The sequence below is a fragment of the Trematomus bernacchii genome, unplaced genomic scaffold, assembly GCF_902827165.1.
Source record: "Trematomus bernacchii unplaced genomic scaffold, fTreBer1.1, whole genome shotgun sequence".
In the NCBI taxonomy this organism is placed as follows: domain Eukaryota; kingdom Metazoa; phylum Chordata; class Actinopteri; order Perciformes; family Nototheniidae; genus Trematomus; species Trematomus bernacchii.
Genome location: NW_022987313.1, coordinates 1,088,178 through 1,105,603, shown reverse-complemented (window position 1 = coordinate 1,105,603; position 17,426 = coordinate 1,088,178). Strand labels below are relative to the sequence as shown.

General features: G+C 39.0%; 2 protein-coding genes across 2 annotated transcripts; both read left to right on the top strand.

The window, feature by feature from the left end:
* The first annotated feature begins 455 nt into the window (after positions 1 to 455).
* Positions 456 to 10,405, top strand: pgrmc2 (progesterone receptor membrane component 2). Its single transcript, XM_034119556.1, has 3 exons — positions 456 to 839; positions 6,601 to 6,756; positions 8,894 to 10,405. The coding sequence occupies exons 1-3, from the start codon at positions 494 to 496 to the stop codon at positions 8,989 to 8,991; spliced, it is 600 nt and encodes a 199-aa protein (XP_033975447.1). The 5' UTR covers positions 456 to 493; the 3' UTR covers positions 8,992 to 10,405.
* Positions 10,406 to 11,657: 1,252 nt separating this feature from the next.
* On the top strand, positions 11,658 to 17,263 carry asmt2 (acetylserotonin O-methyltransferase 2). The gene is made up of 9 exons (XM_034127259.1): positions 11,658 to 12,091; positions 12,170 to 12,257; positions 13,556 to 13,730; positions 14,429 to 14,558; positions 14,928 to 14,996; positions 15,096 to 15,214; positions 15,437 to 15,574; positions 15,770 to 15,892; positions 16,408 to 17,263. Exons 2-9 carry the CDS (start codon positions 12,177 to 12,179, stop codon positions 16,617 to 16,619), a joined length of 1,047 nt encoding a protein of 348 aa, XP_033983150.1. The 5' UTR covers positions 11,658 to 12,091; positions 12,170 to 12,176; the 3' UTR covers positions 16,620 to 17,263.
* The last annotated feature ends 163 nt before the right edge of the window (positions 17,264 to 17,426 follow it).

Here is a 17,426-nt window from a genome sequence, read left to right as displayed (position 1 = left end):
CCACATAATGTTGTTTTTATAACATAAGCTATTCGTATTTATAAAAATCCATAATGGATTAATGTTTGAGTTGGAGTGTTAAAAAACTGTTCAAGCTTTTCAACTATGTTAATTTGGAGATTTTCTTACACATCCTTGATAGTTAAAAGTAACAAAGTACTGGTGGTCTGGATTTTGGACTCATGGTGACATGTAAAATGTCACTTTGACTTTCTGGAACAAGTTATTGAAATATTTTTGCTATTTGCTGACATTCTGTTGACACAATGATTAATTAATTGAGGGAAAAATAAAAGGGACCATCAGAAGGATAGTAGAATTGATAATATACGTAATCGTTAGCTCTAGCACAATATTAACACACACACACAGCTCTACGTTGCACCAACGAACACAATGTAACAACACTCGCTCAACTAGTGGTTCCTGCTATTCCCCGACAGGACGTGAACGCAGCATCTGTCCAGGGGCGGGTAGGCGCTAACCGTGCAGTATGGCGGACGATGGAGACACTTCCAGCGGACCAGTGGACACCAGCGGCGGGCAGGGGGCAGCGGAAGAGTCCTCCGACGGGTACGGCCTCAGTGCGATGTTGTTGAATCTTAGTGTTGTGGTTCTGGTGGCGGCGCTGTGTCTGGCGGCGTACCGACGGTGGGGCAGGCGGCTCATCGTGTCCGCGGCCCAGGGCGACGAGGCCTCGGCTCTGCCCAAGATGAGGAGACGGGACTTCAGTCTGGAGCAGCTGGGGGAGTACGACGGGCTCCAGAACCCCCGCATCCTCATGGCTGTCAACATGAAGATCTTCGATGTGACCAGCGGGAAAAAGTTTTACGGGAAAGGTGAGTAAAATACAGTGGGGAAACGCGGGAAAACAACCAACTGACAGCCGCGTTAGTTTATAGATGACACGTCCCCCCGCTCGTGGTGAATTGTCCCGGACAACAAAAATTGGGCGCTAACGGCTGTGGTTAGTTAGCTTAGCTCCTTTTTAGCTTTGTCTATGTTATTGAATCGGATGCTAGGTGTGAGCATGGCTCTGGTTAGCTAGCTTAGCTCTTTTTGTCCATGTAATTTAATGGGATGCTATGTGTTAGCATGGCTATAGTAAGCTAGTTTAGCTAATTTTGTCTATGTTATTGAATGGGTTGCTATGTGTGAGCATGGCTGTGTTTAGCTAGCGTAGCTCTATTTTGCTTTGTCTCTACGAAAATAAAACGGAACTAAATAGTCAAATATATACAAGTTGACCGTGAAAAATGAAAATCTGTAGACTGTGACACCTCAACACTATGAAGGGCTAAATTACAGCTAACACAATGTATTGAATGGGAGGATAGGTGTTAGCAAGGCTGTATTTTAGGAGAGGTCGTGACTAATGTGACATATATAATATAACACCTCCTAACTTTGTAATTAAAAACACTAAACATGTTCACTTTTAAGATAAAGTACCAGTTTTAAACAAGCTAGCCTGCTGCTAAAGCTAGCCTGTTAGCTTGTTGACACAGACATGCACTGTCTGGGTGTCTGGGCTGCAGACTTTCAATGGTGGAAATATAACCATCTTTTAACTTCCGAGTCAAAATATTGATGCTACGATACAAGTACAAGTCATGCATCTACAATTAGGCTTAAGTATCAGGTATTATATAGAAAATGCACTTAAAGTATTAAAGTAAAAGTACTCACCATGCAGCCAAATGTGCTGTTTAGTTGTAACATTATAATATTAGCTTATGATTAATGGTGCTGAAAGATATACTCTTTTGTTTTGTTATTATCTTTGGTGGTTTAATTTTAATGTATAACAATTCATTACAAACATCCATATAGTACTCAATATATGTATTATGAAATATTCGCACATTTGCAAAGTTACTAAGGTAACTAATCTCATTGAAACGTAGTGTAGCATAACATTAAAACACTTAAGCAAAGTACAAATACCTCCAAATGTACTTGAGTAGATTACTTGAGTTAAAGTGCCTTACGACACTGAAGTTGGTCCCAATATTTTCACCTTAGAAATATTAATCTTGCAACATTTACTCATGTAGAGGTTAGTTTTATGCAGAGATGCTGGTTTTATTTTGTGACTTTACTGAATAAGTGAAGTAAAGTAAAAGTTGCCCAGTGGAACACATTTTTCAAAGAGCAAAAACATTTCTTTACTTTGAAGAAGCACGCTCTACTTCCAATACATCTTTATTTATTTGTTTGCAAAGCAGCGCTAACCTGCTACTCAACATTTTCTCAAACGCAACTCTGTAATAAACTATAATTATTCAAACAACATTCCTGCGTCATGTGTCACATCTGGTATTCGACACCAGCAGCCAGCACCCCAAGTAGGCCTGAATCTCTCCAGCTCTTCAGGTTATGACAGACTTACAGTAGAGAGACACTGGAGTTGACTCGGCCATGTTGTCATCGTTTAGTGGGTGCTTTTCACAGTGGGCTTCATGCTGGGACCACAAGTTGATTAAACCATTTGTCAGAGTTTAGAGGAAAGTCATTTATGATTTGTTGGTAGCCGATTAAAGTTGACCCACGTGACACAACATATCAATCATTTTCTCAACCTCTCATTTCTAAGTAGGTATAAACTTGAATGATTTCGGTTTTGCTCAACTAGAAAGGTCCAAGTTCATGACTTTTACGTGTTTATATATTTTGTACGTATACATGTATATAAAACAGTAAGCATTTAAGAAACAGGTTGAACATTGTTCATGAGAGTTTATAGGCCCATAATGCCTTAGGAAGTAGCTCCCCTGTTAGATTTGCATAGTTAAAAACATTTTAATGACTGAGCAATAATAGGCACATTTTAAGAATTCAGTTTGGAAATTATTAACTAAGGTTATTATTTTAGTTAAAGCTCCAATTAACTATTTTTTGCTTTTTCATTACTTTGTCAATTATTTCCCTGATTAAGGGCAGAAATATGAAAAATGCTTATTATTACCTGCAGCTTTAACTTGTTTAGTTGGTGTTTTTCACAGTGGACTTCATTCTGGGCCCTGTAGTTTATCAATCCATATGTCAGAGTTGACAGAAAAGTAATGTATGTCTTGTTTAGGAGTGAATCAAATTTGTTTTACTTTGAGAGAGTGAAGGTTTTGTCCACTTTCTAAAAGAAGTGAAAGTTGGATCCAGCTTCTAGAAAGTAAAACCTTGCCTTCGTTTCCTCTCAATGCTTTTGCTTGGCTTTCGTTGCTCAGATTAGATAAGCAGCTGCAACATGTGCTTTTATCGATATTTTTTGGCGTTTTCTACACCCTGAGATGAATCGGAAATTAAAATGGCATTCAGCTGCAGCGCTGCACAGCAGAGTCCAGCTGGAGCTCTCATTACAGCTGAGACACTTAAAGGGTTGACTTTAGTTTTGGCTCAAATCTGATTCAGTAATTCTTTACTTTGTTGTGAGTCAGGATATTTAAAAAAAGAACATAATTCCAATAATAGAAAGCAACGAATATTAGTTTCTGTTTCTGTTTCTGTTGATGTAGTGTTACTGAGGCGTGTGGTTTTATCTGTAACATGCTTATTTAGTTATGCAAGGTAGGAGCACATCTAATCTTCGAGGTGATAAGGCGTCATGGAAGCAGTGTGGACTGAGTTGTTTTTTTCTTTCTGTTGCACAATTTGAAATGAGGAAACCTGAGGGCCTGCAGAGTTTTCACATGCTGATCAGATGATGTTCTTCTGCAGGAAAACAAGAGATTTATGAGCGAGAAAACCAGCAGAAAGGCCCGGGGCGTTGTTGGAGAAATGTTTCAAGAGGCTAAATAACACAAGTGCTTTTTGAAGAGATTTAGAAAGTGCTGGCCATGAAACATCATTTTAACACAGTATTCTCTTTAAATACACCATTTGACCTCAAAGATTTTCATTGTAAATGGTGGAGTTACACAACAGGGTTAGTTGACCCAACTAGTTGACAAATACCACAAAATGCTTCAAGGAGTTCAATCAACTTTTTGTGCAAACCCCCCCCCCCCCCCCCCCCCGAAAATTGCTGTTTTTAAACCTCTATATGGAGATTTTTTTTGTCTGTTTCTTTATTATTTCATATTTAAGTGAATATCTTTAAGTTGTGGACTGTCAAATGCAATTGTATATCAATTATGATTACTTATCTCACTCAGGGTTAATCACCCATAAAGCAACAGCAGGAAAAGTAGCGGTCCTCCACACTGGATTATTTCTGATAACCGTAATCATATTACATGATTAGTAAGTATTATTAGACTAAAAGGCAGCGACGTGACTCTTTACAAGGCCGAAGGGAAGTAACAAATCATTAAATAGCCGCTGAAACCAGTGAGTGTTTGCTTTGTCAATTATCCTAGTAGATTAATGAATAGATTCATGGACTGTAGTTCAACTCTTTTTATGTGCTCTTTCAGACCCTTTAACCCTTGTGTTGTGTTCAAAACACTCAAAAATAATGACTATCATCCAATATTGTTTTAACTACATCATAACTAACTTATAATGCATTCATAACCGTACAATCCTGTTGTAATTTAATGTTATGGACCAAAACACATTACACCACATATTGCACATGTGCATGTGTGTGTTCAGGTTCAAGTGTTAGTGTACATATTCTTTGAGAAAGGTCGAGTTCCCGTGGGGGGAGGGGGGCAGAGGGAGGGGAGACCAGGTGCATGTTGCGAAAAAATGATTGTTTCAGTTGATGAAGGGGGTGGGGGTGGGGGAGGGGTGTCTAAAGTCCAAGATGAATCTTGATAGGGCCAAATTTGACCTCGATTCACCCCCAACAATTCTACTGGGTCTTCCCAGACCCGAACACCAAATGATACACTTTTTTTTTTGGAGACCTTCAGACTTGGCTAAAATTGTCAAAATCAGTTTTGTAGTGTTTATATAGCTGTTGTGGAGGATATCATGAAGCCTTGTTCCGATACAAAGAACTAGAGCGTAGTTATTATATCATTTTAGACCCGAACACAACATAGGGGTTAAAGGCATTCTGCAGAACGCCACAATATCACAGTTTGCATCATCTCCATATAAATACACGTTCTGCTCTTATAACAACTTCACACTAAACCAGAACTTCTGCTCCATCGCCCTCAACAGGTTTTCAGACAAAGCATGTCTGATTTTCGTGCCGCAAGAAGTGTTTTTGTTAATGTGACCTCGCTGTTTCTGCGCTGCTTTCAAGTGCTTTATTTACTGGCCCTCCTGAAGGCTTTACTGTGAAGCAGCAGCAGTCACATGAGAGGTGCAATGCTGAAATTGTTGCTGAACTAAAAATTGTACAGTTTTAATCACTTCTCTTCCTCTTTAAATCATGTTTAAACAGTGTGGAAACGTTTCTTTTTATTGTATTTTAGTTTGAAGCCGAACTATAAAAAACCAAAAACAATCCATCAAACAGGCAACAGAGAATAACATCCAAAAAGTCTGTTTGTATTAGAGAAGCAAATAGTTTTAACCTGAAATCAGTTCTCTATGGGTTGATAAACTCAATCCATTATTTATAACATAAATGAAATATGTCTATTTTTTCAGACAGTTTGCGTTATATTATATGACACAGCAAAAAAGTCCCACTCGAAGCAGCTCGCTGACCCGCTGAGTTGAAACAAGAGTAACAAATAGTCACATTTTCGTATTTATAACTAGGGATGCTCCGATCGGCCGCCGATCGATATCGGCCGATACTCACTCTCTGCCGATCGATCGGTGCTCTCTAAAAATGCCGATCGCACATGACACTTTTCTCTGTACGCGGCAAAACAAGCTCGCCAAAATGGTTTCACCAGTCTGGCAGTATTTTAAGGTGTCCGAAAATGACAGTAAAATAGCGGTATGCAACGTGTGTGAAGCAGAAATCCTGCAGCTCCACCCGCTGTGACGGACCGGTGAGCAAAGCACACACCAAGAGTGTGTGTCTAACACACTTAGCTATTTTATCTACCTCTGGAACAAGCTAAACTAGTTATAAATATATTTATTCTTGACTGTCGGGTCACTCATTACTGGATCAGTGAGCTGCATGAGATACTGACGGGCTGTCAGGAGAGAGAGAGAGGGGGAGAGAGGGGGAGAGAGGGAGAGAGGAAAAGAGAGCGCTTCCGCTCATTTCTCCCGTGTTATTATCCAAAGTTAATGTAAACTTGAATAATGTACTTCATTTGAATGTAATAATGATGTTGGTTGTTGTTTGTGGAAGCTCCAGTGAGTGAGCCCCATTAACTGAGTTTTAAACATCACTTTAAATGGAAGATCCCCATAGCCCCCACCCACTCGATCGGATCGGCGATCGGTATCGGCCGATACTGATTCCGGCGATCGGTGATCGGCCCCAAAATTGGCGATCGGAGCATCCCTATTTATAACAGCCAAATCCGATTAATTAAACAAATCTGATTCGGTTAAAGCCTTAATCTTTTCCAAAAACAAGCTCTGAAAACAGAGGCGCAAGAAACAAAGGAGCAGACACTCGGTCCGAAACCAGGAAGGAAACAGACTTATTCATCCTGAAAATCTCGGTCCTGATGGTTAACTTGTGGGCTGACTCTTAATGATTTCTTCATCCTGACGTCTGTGTTTCTTCCTCAGATGGTCCTTATGGCGTTTTCGCGGGCCGGGATGCTTCGAGAGGCCTGGCCACCTTCTGCCTGGAGAAAGACGCCCTGAGGGACGAGTACGACGACTTGTCCGACCTCAACGCCGTGCAGATGGAGAGCGTGAGGGAGTGGGAGATGCAGTTCATGGGTACGCTTGTTTCATCGTGTTTCCACCAGAGGAAATGCTGCTCAGATATTGATTTGACTTTGATTTCACAGATGCTTCCACCGTGTTTATCACCTGTCTCTCTGCTTATTTAGTCGGGTCAAACTGAGGATCCAAAACACGAGTTTATCTTCAGTTTCGTTGTGCTTGTAAGCTGTGGCTTTATATGTTGCATAACAGTGGGACAATTCAAAGCTTCAAGGCAGTACACAAACGTTTAATTAGGCTCAAAAATACAGATTCAATATTATTTTTGCTTTTCTAAAACATATTTCTTGCCTTACATTAAAGTCTTAAATGTTATTTTGCTTGTTGAGATACAAAGATTTTACGGTTGATAAATATGGCTGATGACTCGGCTCCAAAAACAGGTTATTTTTAAAATGTGCAGCTCAAACAAACTTTGGAGAAAACTGCACAAACAAGCAATAAACCCAAACTAAAGATATCCTCAGCTGCCCATCTGCTGGAAAAACGGTTAAAACACTGAAACTGAAAGGAAGCAAAGGACTTCTATTCAGATACTTTACGTCAAGGTGTCAAATCAGATTGTTTTATATAACACCGTTTTAGATGCTTTTATTATAGTCTGATTTAGAATCTGCCCTGAAAAGTGGATAACCTCAAAGCTTGTTTTCTTTTTGGTTCCTTCGTGTCTAATTTGGGACTGAAACATGTCGGGCCTCTGATTACTCAAATAAGTCTCTGGACACTCGTCTCTAAGTGAGGCAGATAACACATTTTAACCCTTATGTTGTGTTCGGGTCTCCCGTGACCCGTTTCAAGTTAAAATGATATAATAACTACGCTCTAGTTCTTTGTATCGGAACAAGGCTTCATGATATCCTCCACAACAGCTATATAAACACTACAAAACTGATTTTGACCATTTCTGCCAAGTCTGAAGGTCTCTAAAAAAAAAAAAGTGTATCATTTGGTGTTCGGGTCTGGGGAGACCCAGCTGCATTGTTGGGGGTGACTCGAGGTCAAATTTGGCCCAATCAAGATTCATCTTTGACTTTAGACACCCCTCCCCCACCCCCTTCATCAACTGTAACAATTTGTTTTCGCAACATGCACCTGGTCTCCCCTCACGGGAACTCGACCTTTCACAAAGAATATGTACACTAACACTTGAACCTGAACACACACATGCACGTGTGCAATATGTGGTGTAATGTGTTTTGGGCCATAACACTAAATTACAACAGGATTGTACGGTTATGAATGCATTATAAGTTAGTTATGATGTAGTTAAAACAATATTGGATGATAGTCATTTTTTGTGTGTGTTTTGGACTGAGATAAATCATGGGTCAAAATGTACCCGCTAACACCATGACCGGTAACAGCTTTTGAACACAACTCGAGGGTTAAGCTGATCTGGGCAGCTTTATTTGTTGGCGGCCCCAAATAGTTTCTGATTAAATCATGTAGGAAGAAGTCAGTAAATTACTCTCAGCGTGCTGTTTACCACTAAGAGTTCTCCCTGATGTTCAGCACAAACATTGAGGCAATTTCATATCAATAAGAAGACGATGAAAAAGCCATTATTTTAATAATGGATAGATCTTTTGAGGATTTTCACAAGAACACAAATGTCAAACATTTGTTAGATTATTTTTATTTTATCGTAAACTGAATATCCTTGAGCTTTCAAAAAATCTGTCGCTTCCTGGCTTTAGAACTAAGTAAGTAATATATTTTATTTTATTGAATCAATGGTCCACATCCGATATCGATACATTTACTTTGATTTAAGAAAACCAGCAAATTCCACTTTTGTAAAGTTGTAACTATAAAGTGGCTTTATATCCATTACTGATTTCATATCAATATATTTCCCGGCGAATATATCTTCTGATATTTATTCCCACAATTCCCTTACTAGCCCGTCTTAATCTCATACCTTCCATATTTGAGGGAGATATGAAAGCTTAAATCACCGCTGTCCAGCTGATTTAAATTACGATAATGTTTTTCCTGCACATCTTGAGTGCTGTGAGTTACTGAAAAGATATCAGGAAAGTGAAAGATGAATAAAACCCCATGTTTGGAAAGTGAATTTATTTTTTAACGATTCCTTGATTTAACGTAAGATTTTATCCATATCTTCCAGAAAAATATGACTACGTGGGCAGGTTGCTGAAGCCCGGAGACGAGCCGTCGGAGTACACGGACGAGGAGGACATCAAGGACCACCTGAAGCACGACTGAGCTGCATCACAACGACCAAAGCCGGGAGACCCCAAACAGCTGCGACAGACCGCTCGCCCACATCTACCTGCCACTCCTCTCTCCATCCCCCCAAAAAACTCTTCACCTCCTCGATCTGTCCGGCTGTTCTGGAAGGACCTCCCTCCCTCTTCATCCTGCGGAGATGACCACCAACGATTGAAATCCTTCAATGAGGGCTCTTTTAAAAAAATAAAATAAAAAAACATGTCTGGGCGGAAGAGGAGAGAGGGGATGTGCAAGTAGATGTCTTCGAAATATATTTTAGTCATTTCTCCCAGGGGGGGGGTGGGGTCATCGTGGAGGTAGAGAAACACGTGGATGATCATCGGGACGGGGGAGCAGATTTCTCTCTTTTTATCTTAGTCACAACTGAAACTGCTTCCGCTTCGGACAGCTTATCAATCAATCTTTCTTTTTTTGTGTTCGGATAATTTCCCCTCGTTGTCGAGAGGGCTGCGCTGCGGAAATCGGCGGGGCGTCGCATTTTCCTGTTGTGTTTGTAGTGTATGCACTACTAGGTTTCTTTGTTTGTCACCATGTGATTGTATTTGTTGAGTAGCATATAGGGAAGAGAGGGAAGGAGTTTCTCTTTTTTGGATGGGGTTGGGGGGGGGGGTTTAAAAGGTCTTTGCCATATGAATTCTGTTTTGAATCCCACGAGACGGACTGAATCACTGATCGGGAATACAAAGGGAAGGTGGGCAGTTCTAATCAATCCACTCAATTGTTTACATGCCTCACAAGCCGGCTGCAAGTCTGTAGATTCCCCCTGAAAATGGTCCAAGTATTAATTGTGCCTTATTTTGTTTGTTGCGTCAGTCCTGACCGTTCTAACAGAGGAGGCGAGCGGAGGGATGGAGCAGCGGTTCCCCCCCCCCCCAGACTTTAAAAGAAGGCATACGTTCTGTCAGTCGTCCCACACACACAGACTGTAAAAATCTCCCCACTTCACAAACTCTGTAAATAAACCATATGAGTTACTCAGTGTTACTGCCATATTTATGTAGTTGAGGAACTCCAGATATGTATAATGCGATGTCGTACTGGCCAAAACCCCCATGGTTCCTTTCTTCTTCTTTTTTTGGCTCTGAACTTCTTTTTAAAACGTGGGTGATTCCCCCCCTCCTCACCCTCCACCCAAAAAATAAGACGGGAGTGTTGCAAAGGGCGGGACCGGGAGCTGTTCTTGCGAAATTTTGTTCGGAGACGTTGCTTATCCTGTAAATATATCTATCATTTTATTAAAGCATGTGCAACAACAAAGTGAGCTATGCCGAATTTCCCACCACGTCATGTATTTAAATGTTGGGTGTGTGTGTGTGTGCGTGTCTGCGTGACAGAGGCAGGAAGGGATTTGTTCATGCATAATAAATCGATTTGGTTAATAATTGAAGATGTCTGGAATTTTATTTGCTCTCGGGGGCGGCAGGATTTCATCACTAACGGGAAAACATTTTATAGTTCATTGAAATGTTAATGGCTGTTCACCTGCAGGGAAAACAGAAAGGTGCTTTAAAGTTTAATAATTGACAAGATAATAATGCATAAAACTCATCAGCAGACAGATTATTATCACAATTAATTAATGTTCTGTTATTTACAGTACCTCTGAGCGTGGTTAAACTGAGTTTCAGTGTGATGGTGGTTCTCCTGCATATCTTCAGTGCGGTGGATATGTGAAAACATTTGGGAACAAACTGTACAGCCGGCAGACTGCTGCATGGCAAAGCTCTCAGTCATTAAAACCAGATGTTCAGGAAACACCAAAAGCAAACGGGGAAATATGAAGGCGAAGTTTTACATTTTACACTCTGTATTCCTGTATTGTTACCAAGCAAGACGTCAAGAATTATGGGCTGTTTTAGATGGTTTCTTACCTTGCTATTTGCAATCTTCATTTTTGAATATGGGTACTTAAAGGTGAATAAAAAATGAAAAGTTGTCATCAGATTATTTGACAACGCACACAAATTCCATTAAGGTACTTTTCCTTAATGGAATTTAATGCGTACATTTAAAAAAAAGGAAGGAATTTGTATTTATTTAGCAGGGACATACATGAATATAGCAATACATAAATACATGTATAACTTCATATGATTAAAAAACGGAAATGAGTATGGACTTAAAATATTCAGGAACATATTTTAATAATAATTTTATAATTTTATAATAATAAAAAAAAACTGAATATTGAGGAAAGATAGGTTAGTTAATATATTGGGAGATATTATGTAGATAGTTATTTAATGAAGAAATACCAGAACAGTATTAAAACTAATAAGGGTAATATTTATCATATCATACTACTGGATTATAATAATTTATAAATTGCTTATTTATCATTGATGTATTAAAGAATATTTTTCATTTACATCTATATATTTTTTATTACAATTGTATACCACGGAAGGTAATTCATCCAAATTATATGTATTATTATTAATAATTTATTTGTATTTAAAATGTTTGTATTAAAACAGAATTACATATTCTTTTTCATTTCTTTATTATTTTTATTTTATGTATATATTTTTTTAATATTGTTTTTTGTATTTGTGAATAAAAAACAATCAAAACGTTTTTTATTATTAGTATAACTGGGTATAGTTGAAGTTTAATCATCCCGATTAATATTTTATTTGTAACATTTTAACATATAATAGACATTATTGTACAAAGAGAATCCTTAAGGGTCACCAAACAGTAAAATAAAAACGTGGTCATCAACAACACAGCTCAACAGCGCCCCCAGCTGGCACCCGGATGATCCAGGAATTGCATCACACACACACTGATTTCTGTATGTGTGTGTGAAACTAATCGTAAGTGTTTCTTATCGGCCATCCCTGCAGCGATAAGCCGAAGAAGACCACTTTAAGATCCGGAGCAGAGATGTGTTTTTCCCGCTGATTGTCGACCATCTCAGATCTCCACCGAAGGACTGAAGCTCCTGAACGTACCTCCGACATCTTGGCTGTTTTTGGGCTAAAAAACTAGAAAACAGCATCCGTCTTCCGCTCAAAGACCCGGGTCATCTTGGTAGCTTTCCAGGCAACAGCATCCAAAAGAAGGCGAGGTTTGTCCACATTCATGCACATTAAAGTGACATGAACCCTGCATTTATTTTAAATCCTGTTTTTATTTGTGTCTGCAGAATAATAATGGCAGAGCATCTGTCCCAGAGTGAGCTGGATTACCCGTTCAAACTTCTGGAGTATTTCAACGGATTCAGGGTCTCAAAGGTAACATTTTTTACTTCTAATTTATTCAGTCATATAATAAACATTAAGATAAGTTTGCATTATTGTAACACGGGTTGCTTCTAATCGATGTTGCCATTCATACTGCTTGTTTTGTCTTAAAATCACACACACTAAAACCTGAAGATATTTCGTTTTATATCAATAGAAAATCTTCTGAATAATTTAAGATTGAGCCATAAACAATGAATCAGTTATCCTCATTTAAAATAAATTTAGTAGGAGGCTTAAACCTGGATAAATCTTTATTTTATTTTATTAAACACTTAAAAAACAGTAAAACATGTCCAAATGTAAAAATTGGAAACAGCATTTTCTTGTAAATGAAGATTAATTTTAAAAAGTGTCTATAACTGTAAAGATTACTATCCTTATTTATATGTTTGGAATCTGATTTATTATCTCAGCACTGATCTGGCGATTATTTGGCAGATTTTTATTTTTTATTTATCTTTTCTCTAAACTAAAAGCACCCATTGCTCTTTGCAGGGAACGCTGAGAAGAATCCAGGGCAAACAGTTGTGAATAAATTGATTTCAAAGTATTTCAAAACATGCCAAGAAAGAATAAACTCTCTAAATTGAGCATGCCTTGCAGCTCATTAGAAGTTTATTGGCCGTGCATTAATGTGAATTAATCACTTGTGAATCACTTTTTAAGAGGAAGACAAAATGTGGGCATAGGAAATAATAAATTGAGTTCTCCTGGCAGAGGCAGCATTAAGTCTTATCACACGATCTTCATCAGCCTGATTGGAGTTCTCCCAGTTCTCATGCAAGTTAAAACATGTTATTCCAGCATCTTCTCATCCATGTGGGCTTAAAAGGCTCATGCTTTCCCCTTTCCTGTAGTGTGTTATGTTATTGTGCATGTACATGGTCTGCAAAGTTACTTCCAGAGGGAGTTTTGTCTGTGACATAATGACATCACTATGTAATACTCTAGTCTAAGCGGTAGACCAACAAAAGAGCCGGCCATCTAACCAATCAGAGCAGACTAGGCTTTGGTTTCAGACAGAGGGTGAAAAGAGGTGCTGCAGCACAGGCAGTATGAGGGAAATAAAGAGCTTTTTGATCATTAGAACATGGAGACATGTCACAGTAGTGGCACAAAATACAAATATGAACCTGAAAATGAGCAGATTATGGGCAGAGCTTCCTTTTGAAACATCACTTCGGGAAACTGGCCATGAGCTCCATTATAGTAGCTGTTCTGGATTAGCAGCTGTAATTTGCCCAACTCTCACAGAATGATGTGATGATGTGTGTTGGTCGCTGCAGGTGATTTTCTCGGCCTGTGAGCTGGGTGTGTTCGACCTCCTGCTGAAGGCCCAGGAGCCAATCAGTGCTCAGCATGTGGCCCAGGAGCTCAGCTGCAGCGAGGACGGGATGGAGAGACTGATGGACGCCCTGGTGGGCATCGAGATCCTGGAGGTGGAGACCAAAGATGGGACAGGTGAGGAGGAGGGAGGGAGGGAGGAGGAGGAGGAGGAGGATGAATGCACTATTGATAATTGCACTTAAATGTAATTATTGCACTAGAATAAATGTCATTATGGCAATATTATGAATGTACTTATTGAACTAAAATACTCTGTTGAAGTAAAATAAATGCAATGATTGCACTAAAGTAAATGTCATTGTTGCACTAGTATGAATGCAAATGTTGCACTAGAATACATGTTAGTATTTCAGTAGAATAAATGATATTAGTTCCCTTGAAAAAAATAATTACTGCCCAAAAAAACCTAAGTTAAATGTGTTAATTGCACTCAAACAATACATGTACTTATAGCACTAGTATGAATGTAATCATTGTACTAGAGTAAATGTAATTATTGAACTTAAGAACATCATTACTGAAATTCAGTTATTATGCTTGAATACATTTAATTTAATGTAATTATTTCTTAAGGCTCTAGGTGACAAAGAAAATAGTCAAATCTGCACATTTGAGAAGCTCGAATTGTTTTATTTTTCAAAACCACTTAAATGTTGAACATATCTTTTATCAGACTATTCATTCTGTTTCCAGTGAACTGACACTAACACATTTACTTCTGCATGCATGCCTGCTGTTGCTGCTGTTGTGAATGTCCCTGTTGGGAGTGATGACATCCTGATTTAAAGTGTGAATGTGTTTCGTTAAAACAGCTTTGTACAGCAGCAGCGACGTGGCTAATCTCTACCTCGCCAAAGGCAGCGGGAAATCTCTCCACGACATGATCATTTACCAATCACAGACCATCTACCCGCTGTGGAACAACATAGCGGACGCTGTCAGGTCAGATTATTAAAAGAGCCCTATTATGTTTTTGGGGTTTTCCCCTTTTCCTGTAGTGTGATATACAGGTTTTTGAGCATGTTAATGTTCTGCAAAGGCTAACATCCCCGTGTTCCATCCAGAGGGTCCCTGCCTGAAATGCCTCCATTGGACTCCTTTGTTTACTTCCGTAACTTAGTGACATCACCTGTGCACACTATGCACTATGCGCTTCTATTGGCTATCGCTCCAACACATTCTAAGTGATAGGCTAAGGGCCGGGAAATCTCTAAGCAGCTGAAGCCCTTTTAAACTGAATACAGAGCAAACATTTCAATAATCACAATTTTCTCATGTACACACTGTATTTTCTCATTTTCCACTGCGCAGAGAGGGGAAGAATCAAAATGAAAAGACGTTCGGCCTCCCATCAGAGGATATCTTCAAGGCTTTGTACAGGTCGGTGTTCCTTTTGTAGCTTCAGGTGCATACATGTGAATTTCACTTTGGTGCTGGAATATTTTTTAGTTTTATGATTCTCTAATTGGTTCCCCTCAGATCAGAGGAGGAGATGCTGAAGTTCATGGGTCTGATGAACTCCTCCTGGGTGCTCGATGGACACGACATTGTGACGGCGTTCAACCTCTCCGGCTTTCAGAAGATTGTAGATCTTGGAGGTTAAACGCCCTCTATACATTTCACATGTATATTTAAGACTACATTTTTTTTTTTTGCATTAATTATCATGTTACAATTTATCTTATTGTTGTTTTGGCCAAATAGACATTATAAAATGACAAAAATGTCAGATGTTTGCAGAAAAAATGACCAAAAACCTAACTAAAGTCCAGTAAGTTTCCCACTGCAAACTGACCATATTCTCTCTGAATAACTCCCAGGATGCACCGGGGCTCTGGCCCGTGAGATGGCGAAGGCGTGGCCGTCCTCCTCCGTCACGGTGCTGGACCTCCCGCAGGTCGTAGAGGCGGCGCAGAAACATTTCCCACAGGAGGACGACGCTGTTGAATTTCAAAGTGGTGAGCCTCTTTCTGACTCTTCATTCAACACTTCAAGAGTTTACTATTACAAAAATAAAATCTAGAATTCTATAGGAAATTACTTGACCCTATTTATATCATACATTTAAAATGAGATGACTGTTAAAAATAAAATCCAATAGAATGATGCAAAGTAAAATAGTTTTGCTCACATGCTTTCTGTTGCTGATGCAGGAGACTTCTTCAGTGATGAGATCCCTCCGGCTGACCTCTACGTTCTGGCCAGGATCATTCATGACTGGCCTGAAGAGAAGTGCGTCACTCTGCTGAAGAAGATCCACGACAGCTGCAGACCAGGTGAGTTAAAGTGTAAATTAAAACGGGTGCTGTTGGCAAAACTACTTGTAATGAGCATAATGTGTATTATACATATTATACATATTTTTTCCAAAATCATTTGTCATATTCATATGATATTCTCTTATTACTACATCTTATTACATATTATTTTTCCTGTACACCTTTTTTTTAAATATAACAATAGTTTTTATATAAGATTTTACAATATCTTAAATTGTCATCTTTTTTTTCTGTGTACATTTTAGTTTCATGTACCCTATATTCGTTTTTTACAATATTATTTTTCAAAATCTCCCTAAAAAATCCGTGATAGTAAAAACCTAAGAAAATGGCTATTCCATTTTCTTCGGTGTATATTTATGTCTCCTGTAGATTTACAAGAGATTTTCCATATTGATTTGTTTTATTTTTGCTGTTTTTCCATTTTAAATTCTATTACTGTGTTTGCGAATGCACGATTATACACTAAGACAGATTCCTTGTATGTGAATCGGTGCTCGTCCTCCCTGCAGGCGGTGGCGTCCTGCTTGTGGAGGCCCTGCTGTTTGAGAACAGGCGGGGGCCGGTCACCGTTCAGATCTTCTCCCTCAACATGCTGTTGCAGACGGAGGGTCGGGAGCGACCGCCGTCCGAATACACCCGCATGCTCGAGAAGACCGGCTTCCACAACGTGCAGGTGTGCCGGACCGGGAAGTGCTACGACACCATCCTCGCCACCAGATGAGACTGGGCAGTAAAGAAACTTAAACTTTTCAAAGACTTTTTAAGATATAAGCTATGAAAAAAAAAAAATTCTCAGTCCCAGTGCACATGGATCCCCAGTTTATGTTGTGTCAGTGATTTTTTTTTAGATATTGTTGGACAATGTGAATTGCTTTTCTTGGTAATACAAACATTTGCTGCGTTGCTGATGGATATTGTAAAAAGAATGAGGTCAAAAGGTTATGTTACATTCAATCAATTCAGGTTAAAGGGTAAGTTAGACTTTTTGGGAAATACTCTTTTTAGCTTTCTTGCTGAGAGAAACATTAAACAGCTACCACTCTCTAACGCTAGTAGCCTGGCTGTTAGCTTAGCATAATGACTGGAAACAGAGGGAAAAAGCTAGTCTAGCTTTGTCCAAAAATCAAAAGAACTTTTCCGAAGAATATATTATCCATTAGGAAGAATTAGAAGATAGAAACATCTGTATTTTTGTATATCACTGATCTCTTTTAGGTTTAAAGGCTAAGTTTCTACTATAGGTGGTTATTTATGCTTTCTGTTGATCTGTTTGTCAGGGTTTAACACTCATAAAAGCCAATTTAAAAAAAACAACCTTCAAAAGCAGTGAAAGTTTAAAAAACACTGAATTTGTTTAGCTAATGAAAAGGTGTGTAGTGATTTTGTGTGCTACTGTGACTGTTTCTGGCTTTCCTGTTCCCTGTGGTGAGTTCAGGTACCCTTTCAGGCTGCATTAGATCTGCAGGACAACCCTCAGTTTACCTCCATTTTCCTCTGCTGGTGTTAAAATCTCCCATTTCTCTTTTTT

Coding starts and splice junctions, on each gene's coding strand:
- pgrmc2 (XM_034119556.1), top strand. CDS start 494: ATGGCGGACGATGGAGACACTTCCAGCGGACCAGTGGACACCAGCGGC. Junction 840..6,600: donor GAAAAAGTTTTACGGGAAAG/GTGAGTAAAATA, acceptor TTTCTTCCTCAG/ATGGTCCTTATGGCGTTTTC. Junction 6,757..8,893: donor GTGGGAGATGCAGTTCATGG/GTACGCTTGTTT, acceptor CATATCTTCCAG/AAAAATATGACTACGTGGGC.
- asmt2 (XM_034127259.1), top strand. CDS start 12,177: ATGGCAGAGCATCTGTCCCAGAGTGAGCTGGATTACCCGTTCAAACTT. Junction 14,559..14,927: donor AACATAGCGGACGCTGTCAG/GTCAGATTATTA, acceptor TCCACTGCGCAG/AGAGGGGAAGAATCAAAATG. Junction 14,997..15,095: donor ATCTTCAAGGCTTTGTACAG/GTCGGTGTTCCT, acceptor GGTTCCCCTCAG/ATCAGAGGAGGAGATGCTGA.